The 18,297-nt window shown below is 49.9% G+C and overlaps 1 protein-coding gene across 1 annotated transcript; it reads left to right on the top strand.

Moving 5' to 3' along the window:
- Positions 1–778: 778 nt before the first annotated feature.
- On the top strand, positions 779–17,400 carry AHCY (adenosylhomocysteinase). The gene is made up of 10 exons (XM_065921848.1): positions 779–929; positions 6,244–6,434; positions 7,551–7,626; positions 9,295–9,444; positions 10,255–10,367; positions 10,818–11,025; positions 11,115–11,202; positions 11,309–11,426; positions 12,471–12,665; positions 16,521–17,400. The coding sequence occupies exons 1-10, from the start codon at positions 902–904 to the stop codon at positions 16,650–16,652; spliced, it is 1,299 nt and encodes a 432-aa protein (XP_065777920.1). The 5' UTR covers positions 779–901; the 3' UTR covers positions 16,653–17,400.
- Positions 17,401–18,297: the final 897 nt, after the last annotated feature.

Here is an 18,297-nt window from a genome sequence, read left to right as displayed (position 1 = left end):
GAAAGTTAAAAACATGCTTTTAACTCAGAAACTTCACCCCTAAGTACATTTATGACTCAGACACCTACTCAGATGCACTAAAAGACAGTTTATTTTTCCATTTATGCAATAATGGCAGAATGATACACAAACTGAATGTCAGCAAATAGAACAGATAAGTTAATCATGGGATGTAGATAATGAAATGCAACAGCAAAAAGGAATACATTCTAAGTCTATGCATTACTCTTACAAATATAATATCAACAGAAAAAAGCAAATTGCTGAAGGATAAGTACAGTACGTTACCATTCACATGAAGGTTTTAAACACAGAAACAGTTCTAAGAAGCATTTAATGATTTCTACATATGTACTAAAAGTATAAAATCGTATACAAATTTCACTATAATCAGGATAGTGGCAGGAGGGTGGAAGGCCTACGATATGCTAGAAACTTGACATGTTGCAGCTTTACTTATAATCTGTATGGTAGGTATCATTCTGCCCAGTTTACAGAAGAAGAAACTGAGGTTCAGGAAAGAGACCTGACTGGAATTTCAGTTTCACCCGGTTTTGACATGGGTTTCACTGGTTGAAAGAAGAAAAGAATGGAATTTGTTCTTAGGCCTGTCTCTGAGATCCCTTTGCTACCCAGTGCGGGAGGTGGAAGGACCGTTTGGGATAAAAACTGCCCTCAACAGAGACCAGAGTCCATTCCGGTCCCGCCCCTGTGCGTTGGACCCCGCCCCGACGGCTCAGCTCGCTCGGGACTCATGAATATGCAAGACGGGGGAGATATTTAAAGGCGTCGGCGCCACGCGCAGGTCCCTACCCGGCGCCGCCCAGCCCGCGCCTCTTCCCAGCCCTAGGCCCGGCCCCTTTCGCCTGCGTGCATCACTCCGTGCGGAAACGCTGCCAGCATGTCGGACAAGCTGCCTTATAAAGTCGGTGAGTTCCAGGACGTGCATCTGCTCCGCACCCGCTGGGGACCTCTTGGGGCGGCGGCCGCGGGGCCGACCTGGGGCGCTCAGGAGGACCCTCTTGAATCACTGGCACAGCGCGGTCTTGGCCGCGCGTTGCCGCCTGGGGGTTGGAGTTCCCCCGCCACAGCTAGCGTGTCTTGGCGTGCGGCCGCGAACTACAAGTTCCGGCGTGCCCCGCGAGGCAGGGTTCAGCGGCGCGGGCTGCGGAGCGGCGAAGCGGCGGCGTGTTCCGCGCAGAGTCGCCTGGGGCAGGGGGCAGCGCGCACCTGGCCATGGCTTGGGACCAATGGCACCTGCCTGGACCAACGCTAGGGACCCTGGATCCTGCCTCCTGGGCCCGGACCGGCTCCTTAACCAATTGGGTGGTCCCGGGCAAGTGCCCACCCCTCTTTGAGCCCCCCACGGGGAAGGCGAGGGTACTGGGGCCCCGAAGGGCGCGTGGGGGAGAGGCCTGGAGACTGAGCCCGCGGCTGGGCAGGTCCACTCACCGGGGATTTTCGGCTTGTTACTTAACCTCTCGGGTCACTCTCATTTGGCCAACAAGAACAATCCTACAGAGAATCTCGAACTTTTGGAGTGGTTATAAAAATCCCTCCTGCTGTCTTAAGTATTGAAGCTGATACACTGATCGTTAACGTTTACTGGCGTTTACTGTGGCGTGGGCACCGCTTTCTACCTTTCTTATGGATTAATTAATTTTATTCTAATGACTTTAGGGTAGGGACTGTTATTTTCTCATTTTATGGATTTACTGAGACACAGGAAAAATGGTAACTTGCCCACACTCTTAGAACTGGGAGGTGGTGGAGTAGGTGCACCCAGGCCGTGCTCATCTTTTCATCACTGTGTATAAGTGAACACATTTGGAATAACCCTAATGATCTTTCAGCAGAAACCGGTTCAGGCTGGCTAGAATTTTTAAAGTAAATCCAGAACACCATTCAACCTGGAGAAAAGCATTAACATTTATGGAGCACTTCCTATGTTATCTGGGGATTTGCATTTGTTTACAGAATGATCTTTAGGGGTGGACTTTATCCCATTATACAGAGGAAGAAACTGAAGCCCTAAAAGGAAATAACTTCCAAAAACTCTCTGGAAAATAGTAACTTACCAATAGTAGTTTATCAAGTAGCAGGCCAGAGTAGGTTATTGTCCCTGTTGTGTGGATGAAACTGAAGCCCAGAAAGATTAAGCAAGGTCTAGTGGCTGAGCTGGAAAAGGGACTTGTTATTACTATGGAGAGAGGTGGGGTTATGGGTTGAGGGCTTTGGGTTGTGTGGGAGGAGATAAGGCTGCATTTGGAAGTGGAGGAACTTGGCTAAGTAGGGTTGAAAGGAAGCCTCCATCAAGCATATGGCATCTTTAATCCTTGGGCTCAAGGAAGGTTAGGATTATTCCCACTTCACAGATGAAGAAACAGACTCAGAGAGGGTTTTGCTACTATTCTTGGCTTGTCCTAGGACAGGTGTTACTGCAGCCTCTGCAAGTCCTCAGCTCCCCTGGGCACCAAAAACCCCAGATCTTAGACTGCCAGACTCCTGTGCTCTTGGAGTTGAGGGACTCATGAAAACACTAGGGCCGGCACAGCTGTATCCCGAGGGCAGTGAAAGAGTTCTTTTCGCTAGAGGGACAGGGGGTGGCAGAGGGGGTGGAGCTTAGGATAGGACAGGAACCATTGTCTGCTACTGGGCCCCTCCCAGGAGCCTCTGGCTCTACCAGCTCTGCCTGGCCACCAGTCCCACCCCTACTCTTGACTGGCTGTCAAACCTGGGGCAAAATAACTTCTGTGAGCCTTTCCTCACTGGTAAATACTGGGAGTTGGACTAGGTTCAGATTTGGTTTATTTTTTTTTTTGGTTACCCATCTACTGCCAGCTCCTTTCGTGGACCTTCTCTCATTCAGTCTTAGCAACAAGGATGGTCAGTAAACATGGCTGACCCCTACTCTGTGCCCAACCCATCTGAGTACTAGAGATACAATCTGTTTTGCAAGTGAGGAGATCTGCCCACTTCTGTCTCCACAGCTACCACCCCAGTCCTGGGCTCCCTCCTCACAGGTCTCCGTGAGTCTCTTGCTTCGTAGATGCTTGCAGCAACCAAAGAAACCTTCTCAAAAGACAAGTCTGGTCATGAGACTCCCCTTAAAACTACAGGAATAAAATCCTGACTCATCACCTTACTCCCTCTACTAGAGTCACCGTGGCATGCTCTCAGTTCCTCCAGCAGCAGTATACCGAGTTCTTCCTTTCTTTCCTAAGCACCTACTGTGTGCCAGGTACTGTATTAGGTGCTGGGGAGGAGCCTTCCAGGGTAAGAGAGCTGCTTGGGTTAAAGCCCTGAGGCGGGAATATGAAGACAGTAAGGAGGTTTGTATGGTTGAGCAACTAGTGAGGGGGAGAAAAGGGTAGAGAGGTGGGCAAGAAGGGTGAGCAGACACCTGGGTATGGCACTATGGCCATGTGAAGAGTTGGTTAGGGGAAGCCATTGGAGGTTGGCTTGCTTTTTTATTTCAGCAGAAGAATGGAGGTGATACATTTTAAAATTTAAAAGTTTGTTTCTCTGACTTTTGTGGGGTATTGTTTGGTTTTTTAAAGATCTAACTTTTATTGGGTGATTCTTGAATCAGGCAGCATCCCAACTAGCCACTTGAAGAGCTCCTCCTGTGGGGTGTTCTACTTTCATTTTAGATTCAAAGGATTCATTAACAAAAAAATCCACTTGTTATACACAAACAATTAGACAGTTGTTAAAAGCAAAGAAATAGAAACAATAGAGAGGGATAACAGCATATACATCACCAAATTGGGTTGATAACCTGCATCCAAACTTGAACAGTGCTGGGAGATCCCAGTACCAGCAATCTGGAGTCTCAGTTGGGAAAAGGGTCCCAGGCGGTGGTCCACCCCACAGGTGAGACTTCAGACTGCAGTTTCAGACTTACAAGCCTGTTTGTAATCCCAGGCTGCAAGCTGATATTGTCAGTTTGCACGCAAAAATGCAGCTCTTAACTTTTACAAGGCTGTTTCCTCTTGTGAAACAAGGGCCCCAGGCTGGGGGTGGGGGTTTGGCCAGGCCTCCAGGGGCTCAGGAAATTCCAAGACCCACTCCCTCTCTTAACCTAAGGTGTGGCTTGACTTGCTGGTAACCAAAGCGGGCACATAGTCCATGCAGGGTCAGAAGTCAGTCAGAGGGCTGCTCTCCTGCTTCTGAAGCCTGAACAAGACGACCTGCATCTTCATTTCCCTAACATGGGGAGAATAGCAGGGAGACCAGTGAGGAGGCTGCTTCAGTGATTCAAGGTGGTGAGATGCTGTTGGATTGCTCATATTGGGATGTTGAGACAACAGTGCTGATGGGTTGGAAGAGGGTGAAAGGGGAAAAGAAGAATCAAGAAATCATAAGTTTTTGTCTAGAGCAGCTGGTTGGATGGTGGTTTCATTTCCTAAAATGAGGAGACTGGGGGAGTAACAAGTTTGGGGATGAGAAAAAGGAGTCATGAGGCCTCAAACTCGACACATTATCTAGATGGACAACCAAGATGCTGAGTAGGCAGTTGAATTATGAGTCTCAGGTTCAGGGGAGAAGTTTGGGCTGGAGATGAACAGGTGGAAGACACTGCTGTAGAAAAGGTATTTCAAGCCATAAAGTGGGATGAGCTCATCTGGTAGGAGAGAAGAGGGAGATGATGGAGCCATGAGGGCCTCCAAACTTTGAGAGTCTGTTACAGGAAGAGGAACTAGGAAGGTGGAAGGGAAACCACAGAAAGACAGGCTAAGCAAAGCGATTCCGAAGAAGAGAGCACTTAGTGCTGTTGGTGCTGCAGGGAGAAATGTAAACATGGATAATTCACCAGTGGCTATGGGGCCTTACGGAGAGCTTAGGAGAGCAGTTTCATTGGAGTAGTGAAGTCATCAAAGAGGTAAGAGGATATGGGATATTGAGTGATCTAATGGAGCATATAGGATTTCCTGGTGGCACAGCAGTAAAGAATCCGCCTGCCAATGCAGGAGATGTGGGTTCGACCCCTGGGATGGGAAGATCCCCTGGAGAAGGCAGTAGCAACCTACTCTAGTATTCTTGCCTGGGAAATCCCATGGACAGAGGAGCCTACTGGGCTACAGTCCATGGGGTCGCAAGAGCTGGTCACGACTTAGTGACTGAACCACCACCACTGTGCCATTTTATATAAGGCAGTTGAGCATCTGAGAATTTGGGTATCCATAGAGGTTCCCAGAACCAATCCCCTGTAGGTATCAAGGAATAACCAATAGCATTCACTGAAGCCCGAAGATGTAGACTAGTGTCAAAGTCCAATGATAATGCTAACCAAACCCCCAAATTCAGCAGTTAACCCACCAGTTACAGGCAAGGTGGGTTTGGGTAGATCTCTCTGGAAGAATGTGCTCCCTGCAGGCAGGTTGGTGGTTGCTTGCTTGAAAAAGAGGGGAGACCTGAACTGTGCATGCCCAGTTTTTTCCTTCTAAGTTTACTAATTAAGTAAACCTCCCCTGGGGTAGAGAGAGGCCAAGAGCTGTTAGTTACACAGATGAGTTCCCTCCAGGTGGGAAGAAGTGACAGGGGTGGAGAAACATTTCTCTGTCTTCAGGGAGATCAAAGAATGGTGCTGAGTCCAAGGTGTTAGGTTATATCACTTAGGAGTGTTGAAGTCACCAAGAGTGGTGATTAGGAAGATGGAGAACCAGGAGCTAAAATCTTGAGGGAATGAGGAGGTTGGTAGGTGGCAAGCAGTAAGAGGCATGTATAGGCTGACAGCTATTTATTTTTCAAGGGAGCACTACATGCGTTGTAACCATGTTCTTCTGTGTTTGTCTTAGTCACTCAGTTGTGTCCGACTCTTTGCCACGCCATGGACTGTAGCCAGCCAGGCTTCTCTATCCATGGGATTCTCCAGGCAAGAATATTGGAGTGGATTGCCATTCCCTTCTCCAGGGGATCTTCTCAACCCAGAGATTGAAGCTGGGTCTCTTGCATTGCAGTCAGATTCTTTATCATCTGAGTCACCAGAGAAGTCCTTATGTTCCTGTGGGATTCTTTAATTAAATGTGTTCTCCCACTAGGCTATAAGTAGGCGGTGGCTAGGCAGGGACCATGTCTTTCTTTTTTGACTGCCCTGGCTCCAGGAAATCCTTGTTGAATCAGTGAGACTGCAGCCAGCCTAGTGTTTCGAGTCCACAGGGGATGAGTGCAGAGTGGCGGGTGCTTCATGGTTGATGGGATGAAGTAGCTCATGAACTTCCGTCCACCCTGCCTCTGCAGCTGACATCACCCTGGCCGCTTGGGGACGCAAGGCCCTGGACCTGGCAGAGAACGAGATGCCGGGCCTGATGCACATGCGGGAAATGTACTCGGCCTCCAAGCCTCTGAAGGGCGCCCGCATTGCCGGCTGCCTGCACATGACCGTGGAGACCGCCGTTCTCATTGAGACCCTCGTTGCCCTGGGTGCTGAGGTGAGGCCTGAAGCAGCAGTTACAGTCTTGTGTCCCCTCAGGCCCAGCAGGGGCTCCAGCTCCAGCCTTGTCACGGGGCGCCCCTCACTGTCATTTGTGGTGACTGTTCTGCTGATTTACTCTCACTGGGAAGATGGCGTCTGGTCCCCCTCAATTCACATTCTCCTGACTCGTGAAGCTCTAGCAGGGAAGACTCAAGCCCAGAGCCCTACTGAGTCATCCAAGGGTCTGGTTCCCATAGGCCTTCCCGGGGTCACATGCCTGCCCTTGGCCAATCACTGCTGCTGGAAAGATGGTGCTCTCTGATTGGTTCAGCCTGGGTCATGTGTACCAATGATTGCAGCTCTTCCAAGTTCTCTGAAGATGTTTCACGGGGGGCGGGGTTTGTGGTGGTGCAGGGAAGCCAGAACCAATTAGCGAGTCCAACAGGGCTCAGTCCTTGGCCTACTTCTTTCTTTTCTAATCTCACTCTCTTCAGTGGTCTGATTTTATGGTTTTAAATATTGTTTATGTGGTTATGTCATAACATATACAATATTTATATGATATGGTACATCGTATCCAGCAACTGATGTACCATCTCCACTTGGAGATCTGATTGATTGACATCTCAACCTCAACATGTCTAAACAAACTCATGATTTCCTACACTTCTTGGTGTCTTCCCCATGTAAGCAATTGCAGGCTTCAGCCTTACAGGTTCTCTCCGTTCAAGAACCTGGGGTCATCCCTGACTCCTCTTTTTCTCTCTTACTCCAATAAACTAATCCTCCCAACAAATCCTGTCAGCTCAGCCTTCAGAATAATATTTATCCCCTCCACTGCTATAGTTGCATATCTTGTCTTAACACTAACAACAGCTTCTTCATTTGTCTCCTTTCTTCCTTGTGGAGCCCTTCCCCCTCCACATGGCAGAGCCTTGTTTTCACATAAGTTAGGTCTTGTCACTGCTCTGGCTCCGTCTACTCTCCAGGGTCCCCAGCCTGTGGTTGCAGAACCGTTGGATGTAGATCCCAGGCGTCTCATCCCTAGATTCAGGGCCTTTTCTTACCCCTGTCTAGTGACCCTGGTCTTCTGACCTGGCTGTGACCAGCCCTGTCTTGCGGGCTGTTTCAGGTGCGGTGGGCCAGCTGCAATATCTTCTCCACCCAGGACCATGCAGCAGCTGCCATTGCCAAGGCTGGCATTCCAGGTGAGTCCCTGCTGCTGGGGATACAGGAAGGGGCTCTGCTCTTCTCTGTTTGCTTCTCTTCACTTTTACTGCTGCAGACCTCCCTACAGCGGGGGAGAGGAGTCAGGGCCGCAGAATCCTAGCCTAGAGACCCATTGGAAAAAGCCCTTTTGTCCAGCCGTCATCTCAGATCCTACTGAAAGCACTTACTTGCCCTAGTCAAGTCAGTGATTGGGAATCACATGGTGTTGAAGAGGGGGAAGTTCCTTAAAAGGAGGATGTGGGTCTGTTTCCCAAAGAATCAGGGAGGGGTACTGGGCAGAAAAAGAGTCCCAGAGATCCACTGCATAGTATCTGATGGTCTAGGGTACTGGGGAAGGCCACAACCAAAGAGGAAGGACTTTCTCACAAGCTGCTGGAGAAACAGAAACAAGTCTGCTTGGGCTTGGGGAGGGGCTTGGGTTAGGTCTGATGATGATAAAATAGGACATTCATTCACAGTTCCTTCTAACCAGCTGCAAGTGGAAGGTATAGAGTTGGGGAAGACCTCTCCAGCGACTGACCAAGGATCGGCATGTCCCCAACTCCTCAACCTAGTTTGGACTCCATGACCCCTTTCTGAAAAGGCCTTGTTTTCAAGGCTATTATCTGCCCCAGTTTGAGGGAGGGGAAGCTGGCCTCGCTTGGCAGGTGTCCTTTGCTCACGGGAGGTTCCTGGGAGCCTCACACCTGTGTCGCAGTTGTTCCAAATGATGGGGGGAGCCTGGGCTGGCAGTCAGGAGCACTGGGCTCTGTTGCTTGCTCAGCAGCGCCATGCTGGGACTTCTCCGGTGGCCCAGTGGTTAGGACTTGGGGCTGCTGGTGCAGGGGGCATGGATGTGATCCCTGGTTGAGGAACTAGGGTCCCACATGATGTGTGGCCAAAAACAGCAACGGCAGAGTGTCATGATGAGTGACCTGGGCACATCTCAGCCCCTCTCTGGGAACATCTCAGCCGCTTCTCTGGGCATCTGTAGGTGATGATGATGGTAATGCCAGCCTCACAGGGTTTCTGTGAGGACAAATGAGATGGGGGCAAGAAGCAGTTAGAGTAATGCCTGACACAGAGAAAGTGCTCCATACACAGTAGCTGCTGTTAGTAGACTTTGGCCAGACGTTGCCTAGGATAACCTACTACGGAGACTGCGGGCCCATCAGGTCCTTTCAGTGCAGAATGAAGTCTGGATCTTGTCTCTTGAGTCCACCTAATGTGGCTCCCTCCTCCCGTCACACCTCCCTCCCAGCAGTAGGCACTGTGGGTAGGAACCCTGGTCACTGTGAGCTGGGGGCCCAGACAGATGAGGGTAGGAAAAGAAAAAAGAAAAAAAGAGTAAGAGAGGAAAGACTTCCTTCCAGATACTTATAAATAGGGGGTCTGTGTTTGGCTTCTGTCTCACTTAATCTATGCTACTATTGACAATGAAACAGTGATTTGCCAAAAGTCACACAGCTGGGCAGTGCAGAACCAGGATTCACACTCTGATTCCTCTGGCTCCACGTTGTGTCCTTAGCACTGCTGAATCCTCAGAGAGGCTGGAGGTGGCTGGGGATGGAAATCAGGAAGGAGGTAGTCTTGAGTCTACCTAGGTGGGTCCCTAGAGCAGGTGCCATTGTGAAGGGCCAGCCCTGATGTGACTGCTCACTCTCCAGTGTACGCCTGGAAGGGCGAAACGGACGAGGAGTACCTGTGGTGCATTGAGCAGACGCTGCACTTCAAGGACGGACCCCTCAACATGATTCTCGACGATGGTGGTGATCTCACCAACCTCATTCACACCAAGTACCCGCAGCTCCTGTCAGGTGAGTAGGGCAGGCCGGTGGGCTGGGTGCTGGTGGTCTAAATGGGTCTTGCTTGTCCACATGAGAGCAGCAGGCCTGGCCGGACTCCCGGTGCCTCAAGCAGCAGATTTTGTGGAAGATGGGATGTCCGCAGGCTCCTGTAAGCGTGCTGGGGCCCATCTTCTGGGCTGGGCAGCTGGGGGAAGGCTGGCTGAGATGATGGCCTGAGAGCAAGCATAAGGGCAGGGCTGAGAACAACTGGGAAGCTTCCTTCATAGCAGGGTGGGGAGGGAAGTAGGGAATGTTATAGTGAGTGCAAAGGCCCTGAGGTAGGACAGGATCGACCTTTCAGGAAACAGAAAGTTAGCCAGCTTGGCAACTTCCTTCACTGGAGCCTCAGTGAAGACCAGATGTATAAAGACTTTATAATATATTCAGCAAGAGAGTTGGGCTTGATGCTGAGGGCAAAGGGAAGTAACTGGATGGTATTGAAAAGACGTCTCTGAAAATACACATGTTAAGTGCGGCTGCTGTGTAGAGGACACGTTGTGGCAGGGACGAGGGCAGCGGGGATGGAGAGTCTGCAAGTTGTTGGGAGATAGAATCATGAGGCTTAGTGAAGGTGCCGACTCCTCCCTCATGCTGGCCCAGGTGATTAGGTGGACTGTGGTATAGGTTCCAGAGATGGGAACCCAGAAAGAGGAGCATCTTTGGAAGGCAAAGGTGAGGAATTTAGGTGAGTTCAGTTGTGGGCTCTCTTAGGCTCTTGGAGTCCCATCCCAGAGGCCACTCCTTCCAGGCCTAAAATCTGTCCCCTCCCCTCTTGTTCAGGCATCCGAGGCATCTCTGAAGAGACCACGACGGGGGTCCACAACCTGTACAAGATGATGGCCAACGGGATCCTGAAGGTGCCGGCCATCAATGTCAACGACTCTGTCACCAAGGTGAGCCTGGGGAGCAGGAATGGCTCCTGCTTTTGGACTCCAGAGCAGCTCAGGAGTAGGCCCTGGAGGGGGCCCCCGGGGAGGCTGCCGATGAGGAATTTAGCCCTCACTTGGTGGGGAAAGGCGTTGTAGATAGAGTGGTGAGTGCATTAAAGAGACAAAGGATTACGCAGCGATCCTCAGAGCTGGGCATCGGGAGGTTTAAAGTGAAGCAGGTTCTTTGGGCAGTCTCGCATAGTCGATCCTCAGGAAGCCTTCTGGACTGGCTGAGAAAGACTGGCGAGAAAGGGGTGGGGCTGAGCAGGGGCAAGGGGCACATGAACACTCTAGCTGGTGGGAAGTCCCAGGAGGTGATCAGCCCAAGGCCCAGGAGGCTGAGATGTTGAGAGTGGGTCTGAGGCCCCAGGGCTTTGCCTGCCCCCATCCCTGCCTCACCCCCTCTCCTCTCAGAGCAAGTTTGACAACCTCTATGGCTGCCGGGAGTCCCTCATAGATGGCATCAAGCGGGCCACAGACGTCATGATTGCGGGCAAGGTGGCAGTGGTCGCGGGCTATGGCGACGTGGGCAAGGGCTGTGCCCAGGCCCTGAGGGGATTCGGGGCCCGCGTCATCATCACGGAGATTGACCCCATCAACGCACTTCAAGCTGCCATGGAGGGTATGATAGAGCGGGGGTTGGCCGTCAGCTGTGGGCCAGAGGAGGGGCGTGGCCATGCTGGCTGACCCACGGGGGCTGTCTCTACACAGGCTACGAGGTGACCACCATGGATGAGGCCTGTCAGGAGGGCAACATCTTTGTCACCACCACGGGCTGTATCGACATCATCGTTGGCCAGTAGGTGCTGGTGTGGTGGTGGGGGTCCTAGGGAGTGAAAGAGGGGGCAGGCGTGGGGCTGCCCTTGGTTGCTGACCCTGTCTCACGGACTGATGCTCCCCCACAGGCACTTTGAACAGATGAAAGATGATGCCATTGTGTGTAACATCGGGCACTTTGACGTGGAGATCGATGTCAAGTGGCTGAATGAGAACGCTGTGGAGAAGGTGAACATCAAGCCCCAGGTGAGGAACCCAGCCCTGCCAGCAGGCTCGGCAGATGGAGCGCCGAGTGGGGGCGTGCCTGTGGGCTGGCCGCAGAGGAGGACAGATGATGAGTGTCTGGCGACCTGGGCAGCGGGGTGGGAGGAAGAGGTTTCAGGCTGCTTAAATTGGAATCTTGGAGGGAGGCCAAGGGTCCTCGTTTTTAAAGCTCCTTGGAGGATTCTGATATGCAGCCAAGGTTGAGTACCACCGCATCTGTCTTACTGGTTGATTTCATTTTTGGTTACTCTGGGTCTTCGTTGCTGCATGCAGCAGCATGCGGCAGTGCACAGGCTTCTTGTTGTGGTGGCTTCTCTTGTGGAACATGGCCTCTCAAGCGCAGGCTCAGTAGTTATGGCACATGGGCTTAGTTGCTCCGAGGCATGTGGGATCTTCCTGGACCAGGGATCAAACCCATGTCCCCTGCATTGGCAGGCAGATTCTTATCTACTGGACCGCCAGGGAAATCCTACATTCAGCTTTTTACTAAGCATGGTGATTGAGAACCTGGGGTCTGTCCTCAGACTGTCCAGGCTCAAATTACAGCCACTTTGTAATGTCTGGCTCTGGAAAAGGAACTTAACCCTTTAAACCTCAGCTTCTTTTTCTGTGAAATGGGGATAATACCAGTATTTAATTTATAGAATTATTAGTAGAATTAAATGTAATTTTTATATGTTGTATACACACACGTACAGTTACGTGTGTAACTGTGCCAGTAATAATATTAACAATACCATTAGCTAATATGTAATACTTAAACTAAGTGCTTTGCACATGTGAGCTCTTTAAATTTTCATAGTAGATGTATGAGGTCTGCAGCTCAGAGTTGTTTAATAAATACTGGCTTTTATTATTAATTGTGTATGCCAGTCCCTATGCTGGAGGTTGTTCTAGGGCAGTCTAGGCCCTTTGTGGGCACTGCTGGAGGCAGGGAGGGCTGCTGGGCAGGAGGATGGGATGAGGATGGGGTGGACACTGGGAGCAGAGCCTGCCAGTCCTTATCGCTGCTCTGCCCGCTTGCAGGTGGACCGCTACTTGTTGAAGAATGGGCGCCGCATCATCCTGCTGGCCGAGGGCCGGCTGGTCAACCTGGGCTGTGCCATGGGCCACCCTAGCTTTGTGATGAGCAACTCCTTCACCAACCAGGTGCTGGCGCAGATCGAGCTCTGGACCCACCCGGACAAGTACCCTGTCGGGGTCCACTTCCTGCCCAAGAAGGTGGGTTCCACCCTGCACCCCTGGCCAAGGGTCATGTGACCTGGGCTCCCCAAGCAGGGCTTGCCTGAGTTCATACAGTGCTTGCCTCCTCTCTTGAAGATCTTAGCAGGGTCCCCCTCAGGGCAGAAGTCATTCTCTCTATTTAACAGAGGAGAAAGTGAGGCTCAAAGCAGGGAATAACTTGAGTAGCCGGGCTGGGTGGTGAGAAGAGCATGGGCTTTGGAGAGAGACACATCCAGGTCTGAATCTCAGCCTGTGTAACCAGGTTCCTTAACTTCTGAACCTCCATTTCCTTCTCTGTAACATGAAGGTAATAGTACCTCTGTAAGGATTGTGAGAACTTTCTTAGGTCACGGGTCACAAACACACATGCCCACTAAGGATGAATGGGCTGGAGGGGAACTGACCGAAACACATGTGCCCCAGTGGAAGGGGCTGGCTGCCTATTATTATCAACCTGGGCCCTTTGGGTCAGGGCTCCTGACATTTCAGAGGAAGCCAGATATGAATATTTTTGTGTGAAATATTCCATTTTAAATATAACTGGGTGGGTAAACTTGGACTTGTTTGTAAGCCAGGTGCGCCTTGGAATGGGATGATGCTGCCAACACACTGAGCATGGCCCCTGACATTCTGTGAGCGTGTGGTCAGGGTAACCATGACAACATGGTCAACAAGAGGTCATCTGACGTCAAATGCAGTGCTCGTCCTAACACCCCACGAGCTGCCCTCCCTCAGGGGTCAGAATGCTGTGTTTTCATGCTAACTCTTTAGCATCGTGGGCAAACTTGGTTTTGGTACTTAGCCTGATTGGGCTTCAGTGTCCCTCTCAGCTAAGTGGTAAGAGTAATTCTTGCTTCCAGCCTTTGACTACTGGTGAGGCTGTGATGGAGTCTTCGTATCTCTCCTCCCACCCTTTGAGAAGCTGGTTCTGCCAACTAGTGAGAAGTAGGAAGAGGCCGGGGTGTCTGTCCTCCGAGCCAGCCAACTCCTCTCCCCCCTAGTCTTCCTCAGGTACCGCCTTGTCTGACCAGATGTCTCACCTCTGAGGGCTTCAAGGGGCTGTCCTGTCCTGTGCAGCCTGCCAGGTCCCCATACTTGTTGTGGGGTTAAAAAGCCTCATTTGACTCCTCATCTAATCTCAATTGGAGGAAATAGGGCTGTAGTGGGAAAAGGGGCAGGCCTCTGAGATGAGACCAGGGTTGGAAGTGAAAAGGTAAAGAGCTCACCTCCTACCCCAGCACCTGGCCCCATCCTTCTCTCCTTTCTCCATCACTGCCATGGCATGGGTTGGGGACATGCTTCACACTCATGTGCAGTGTGTGGGGCAAGGGATTATGTATCTTGGTTAACCACAATGACAGCATGAGCACCCCCATTTATTAAGGTGCCTGCACCATGCCCTCTTGAATATCACTGATCTTTGTAAGAACTGTGAGAGATCCAGCCTACAGATGAGGGGACTTAAGGTTCAGAGAGCGACTTGCCCCCACAGCTGTCAAGTATTGGACCAGAGTAGACCAGCTGGGTTGTTAACCATTACAACACACTGCGCTTCAGGTGCGGGGTGCCCTCCAATGTGGGGTGCAGGCCAGGTCAAGCGAAGGGAGGATTCACTGTGTCCTCAGGTCATTGGAGACCTTCATTCTTCCTCCAGAACTGCCATGGCCTTAGGGCTAGACTCTGCTTCTGCCTTTGCCTGCCTCTCCCCAGTTTCTTCATTTGTTAAATAGAAAAATAAACCCTGGCCTCCTCGTTAGGGATGTTTGCCTCTAATGAAACAGTGAATGTGAAACCACTTGGGAACGTAAAGCTCTCTGGGCTGTGGAGTGAAAGTCACTCAGTCGTGTCCAACTCTTTGCGACACCACAGACTCTATAGTCCAAGGAATTCTCCAGGCCAGAGTACTGGACAGTAGCCGTTCCCTTCTTCAGGGAAACTTCCCGACCCAGGGATCAAACCTGGGTCTCCCACATGGCAGGCGGATTCTTTATTAGCTGAGCTACCAGGGAAGCCACCAGGGATCTGGGTTGTGGTTAAAGGCGATTGTGCCATTATGGGATGGTGGGATGGGACTTAAGTCAAGAAGTCAGCCAGGCAGGGCTGCAGTCATCTGAAGGCTTGATTGGAGCTGGAAGAGCCGCTTCACATCATTGTGGGCAGGAGGTCCTTGCTACATGAGTGTCTCCTCCAGAGAGCTGCTTAAGTTTCCTCATGAGATGGCAGCCGGCTTCCCCCAGATTCCGGGGGAGAGCAAAGGAGGAAGCTGAAGTACCTTTTAGCTCCCAGTTTTCAAGCCCCGCATCATCATTTCTGCTTCATTCTGTTCATTAGAAATGAGCCACTTGAGGGGTGAGGACTTAGGCTACACCTGTTTTTTTGTTTGTTTTTTATTTATTTATTTTTTTAAATTTTTATTAGTTGGAGGCTAATTACTTTACAATATTGGAGTGGTTTTTGTCATACATTGACATGAATCAGCCATGGATTTACATGTATTCCCCATCCCGATCCCCCCTCCCACCTCCCTCTCTACCCGATCCTCTGGGTCTTCCCAGTGCACGAGGCCCGAGCACTTGTCTCATGCATTCAACCTAGGCTGGTGATCTGTTCACCCTAGATATTATACATGTTTCGATGCTGATCTCTTGAAACATCCCACCCTCGCCTTCTCCCACAGAGTCCAAAAGTCTGTTCTGTACATCTATGTCTCTTTTTTCTGTTTTGCATATATATAGGGTTATCATTACCATCTTTCTAAATTCCATATATATGTGTTAGTATACTCTAATGGTCTTTATCTTTCTGGCTTACTTCACTCTGTATAATGGGCTCCAGTTTCATCCATCTCATTAGAACTGATTCAAATGAATTCTTTTTAATGGCTGAGTAATATTCCATGGTGTAAATGTACCACAGCTTCCTTAATCTATTCATCTTCGGATGGGCATCTAGGTTGCTTCTATGTCCTGGCTATTATGCTGCGATGAACATTGGGGTGCACATATCTCTTTCAGATCTGGTTTCCTCAGTGTGTATGACCAGAAGTGGGATTGCTGGGTCATATGGCAGTTCTATTTCCAGTTTTTTAAGAAATCTCCACACTGTTCTCCATAGCGGCTGTACCAGTTTGCATTCCCACCAACAGTGTAAGAGGGTTCCCTTTTCTCCACACCCTCTCCAGCATTTATTGCTTGTAGACTCCACCTCTTGAAGGAGGAAGGCGTTTTATGAATTTATAGACAGATTTTTAAAGATATATTTGGAAGGCGGCTACGGTCACCACTGCTCAGGAAGTACTTTAAAACTACAACCAGTGTAATCCAAAAAAGAATGCTATTGGTTCTGTAATGGCAGAGTGTCAGATTCAGACACTGGATCCGGGGATTCATTGGCATTGGAGCTCTGTCTTTTCTCTGTTTCTTGACTCTTTTGTTCTCTCTGCATTCACTTCACTTGTCAAATAGTCTTGCTATTGGTGAGCTGAGACCAATGGCCTCCCTGTTTAGGAATCCCGAGAGCCAGCCCCTGTCATGAAAGTATGTCCTGTTCATTGATAAATTCCAGGAAGCATTTTGGTTGGCTGCTTAGGTTGATGGAGGGTGAAGGAGGAGACCTAATTGATGGTCCCACCAGGGCTGCCTGGAGGGGAAGATATAATTTGATTCCCCCTTGAAGAAGAGCTGAGAGCCCAAACCCACACACATCCACTGTGAGGACAGGATGATGTAATACGCTTAACCCTCAGCAGATGTCATAATAGAACCATTCTTGCCTCTTTGGGCAGCGAGAAGATGGAGGTTAGGGGTCCCAGAGCATGGCACTGATTCCAGCTTTTCCTGTGTTTCTCCCCAGCTGGATGAAGCCGTGGCTGAAGCCCATCTGGGCAAGCTGAATGTGAAGCTGACCAAGCTGACTGAGAAGCAGGCCCAGTACCTGGGCATGCCCCGCGAAGGCCCGTTCAAGCCTGATCACTACCGCTACTGAGAACCGGGCCTGCCCTTTGCCTTCCAGCTGCTGTCCTTGCCTGGGTCCCACCTCTCCTCCCCAAGAGCAAATGGCACCACCTTTGAGATTGGTTTGGTAATGTTCCCCATCGACTCCTTGGGGCTTGTCACTCAGTCTTTGGCCTCTGCTGCATCCCTCATGCTGTTCCAAGTGTGGCAGGGGGAATTGAGAAGTCCCTCCTCTAGCCCTGGCTGTAATGGAGGTACATGGGGGTTACCCACAGGGAACCATGAGCTCAGGGGTTCAGGAACTGCTCACTCAGTCCTTCCTTAAGCTGGAAGTTGGCAGTGGTGGTCAGAAAGCCCATGCACTTTACCATCCAGGCCTTCACTTGGCCTGTGGACTTTAGACTCATGTTCTTGGTTTACAGGTTCATTGGTTCCTCAGCCCAGGACAGATGAGAAGGAACTGTGTCAAAGGGTGTGGAGGAACTGTGGGAGTTGGAATGCTCCGGAGAGCCTGGTTTAGTGCTTAGCATTCTCTTAAACCTCAGAACAATGAGGTTGGTACTTTTAGTCCCTATTTTACAGGGGTTGGAATATATTGTTAAGTGAGAAAAGACAAGAGGAATGACAGCCAGCGGTTAAGAGGGGCCAGAGAAATGTAAAAGCACATTGTAACTTGATGGTTCCCATCATAGCTCTGGGTCAAAAAGAGGTTAATTTGGTTTATAATGTTAAAAGAGAGCAAGAAGGTGGGTTAATAAAAATTTTGGTGCCTAAAAGAATTTTGAGCCTTTATTTTATAGAAAATCCATTGCCAACAATGTGTGGTGTGAGCCAAGGGGTCTGATGTGCTGTAATAGTCTGCTGTGTTGCAGTGTGGGGTGGTAAGAGCTAGGCAAACCCTTGGGCTTGAAAATGGGTAAAGTGAGAGAACTCTTACATCTTCAGGTGTGTCTTTTGCAAACAGCCTGCTTTTTTTTACCCAACCTAGACTCATTTAATAGGTGAGTTTTGCCTATTTATATTAATTGTAATCTTAGTATTTATTTCTTCTACCTTATTTTTTTCTGTTCCAATTTATATTTTCTTTTTCTCTTCATTTCTACTTAGGATTGATCCAGCACTCCTTCAGGGACAGTTATTTATTGAGCACCTACTGAGTGTTAGGTGTTTTGTAGTTTATTTTTACTGTCCTCACAACAAGCTTAGTAATATTATTCCAACTTTATAGATGAGAATGAAGACTTATAGAGATTAAGTGTCTTTCCTAAAATCCACAATTACAAGTGACCTCATCAGGACTCAAATCATAGGAAGGGGAGTGGGGAATTGGTCTGTCCTGTTCGCCTAAATGATCATTTACTGAACCCCGATTCTGGTCCCGGAAGTCAGAGAGAAACAAGAACCCACCTGGGAAGGGTAACTAGAGCCTATTAAAGGGCCATGGAAGGCCTTTGGGATATTTGAGACCTAACCTCCACATGCGGGAATCTCCAGCTAGAAGGAAAAGGTGGGCATGCAAACAACTTTGCCACCTCTTGGGCACTTGCCTTCTACCCAGCTTTAGAGTTCAGTGCCGGCAGCACTGACGGGCAGGAGAGAAAAGATGATGCTTGAAATGGATTTTGAAAGAACTAAAGATTTGTAATAGGAATTGAAAGCAAGAGCATTTTGGGCAG

This window comes from Muntiacus reevesi, chromosome 2, assembly GCF_963930625.1.
Source record: "Muntiacus reevesi chromosome 2, mMunRee1.1, whole genome shotgun sequence".
Lineage (NCBI taxonomy): Eukaryota > Metazoa > Chordata > Mammalia > Artiodactyla > Cervidae > Muntiacus > Muntiacus reevesi.
This window is presented reverse-complemented; position numbering and strand designations above follow the sequence as displayed.

Excerpts from the sequence above, each read along its gene's own strand:
- AHCY (XM_065921848.1), top strand. The coding sequence starts at position 902 with ATGTCGGACAAGCTGCCTTATAAAGTCG. Across the intron at positions 9,445-10,254 it reads GTACCCGCAGCTCCTGTCAG|GCATCCGAGGCATCTCTGAA; the intron begins GTGAGTAGGGCA and ends CCTCTTGTTCAG. Across the intron at positions 11,203-11,308 it reads ATCGACATCATCGTTGGCCA|GCACTTTGAACAGATGAAAG; the intron begins GTAGGTGCTGGT and ends GCTCCCCCACAG.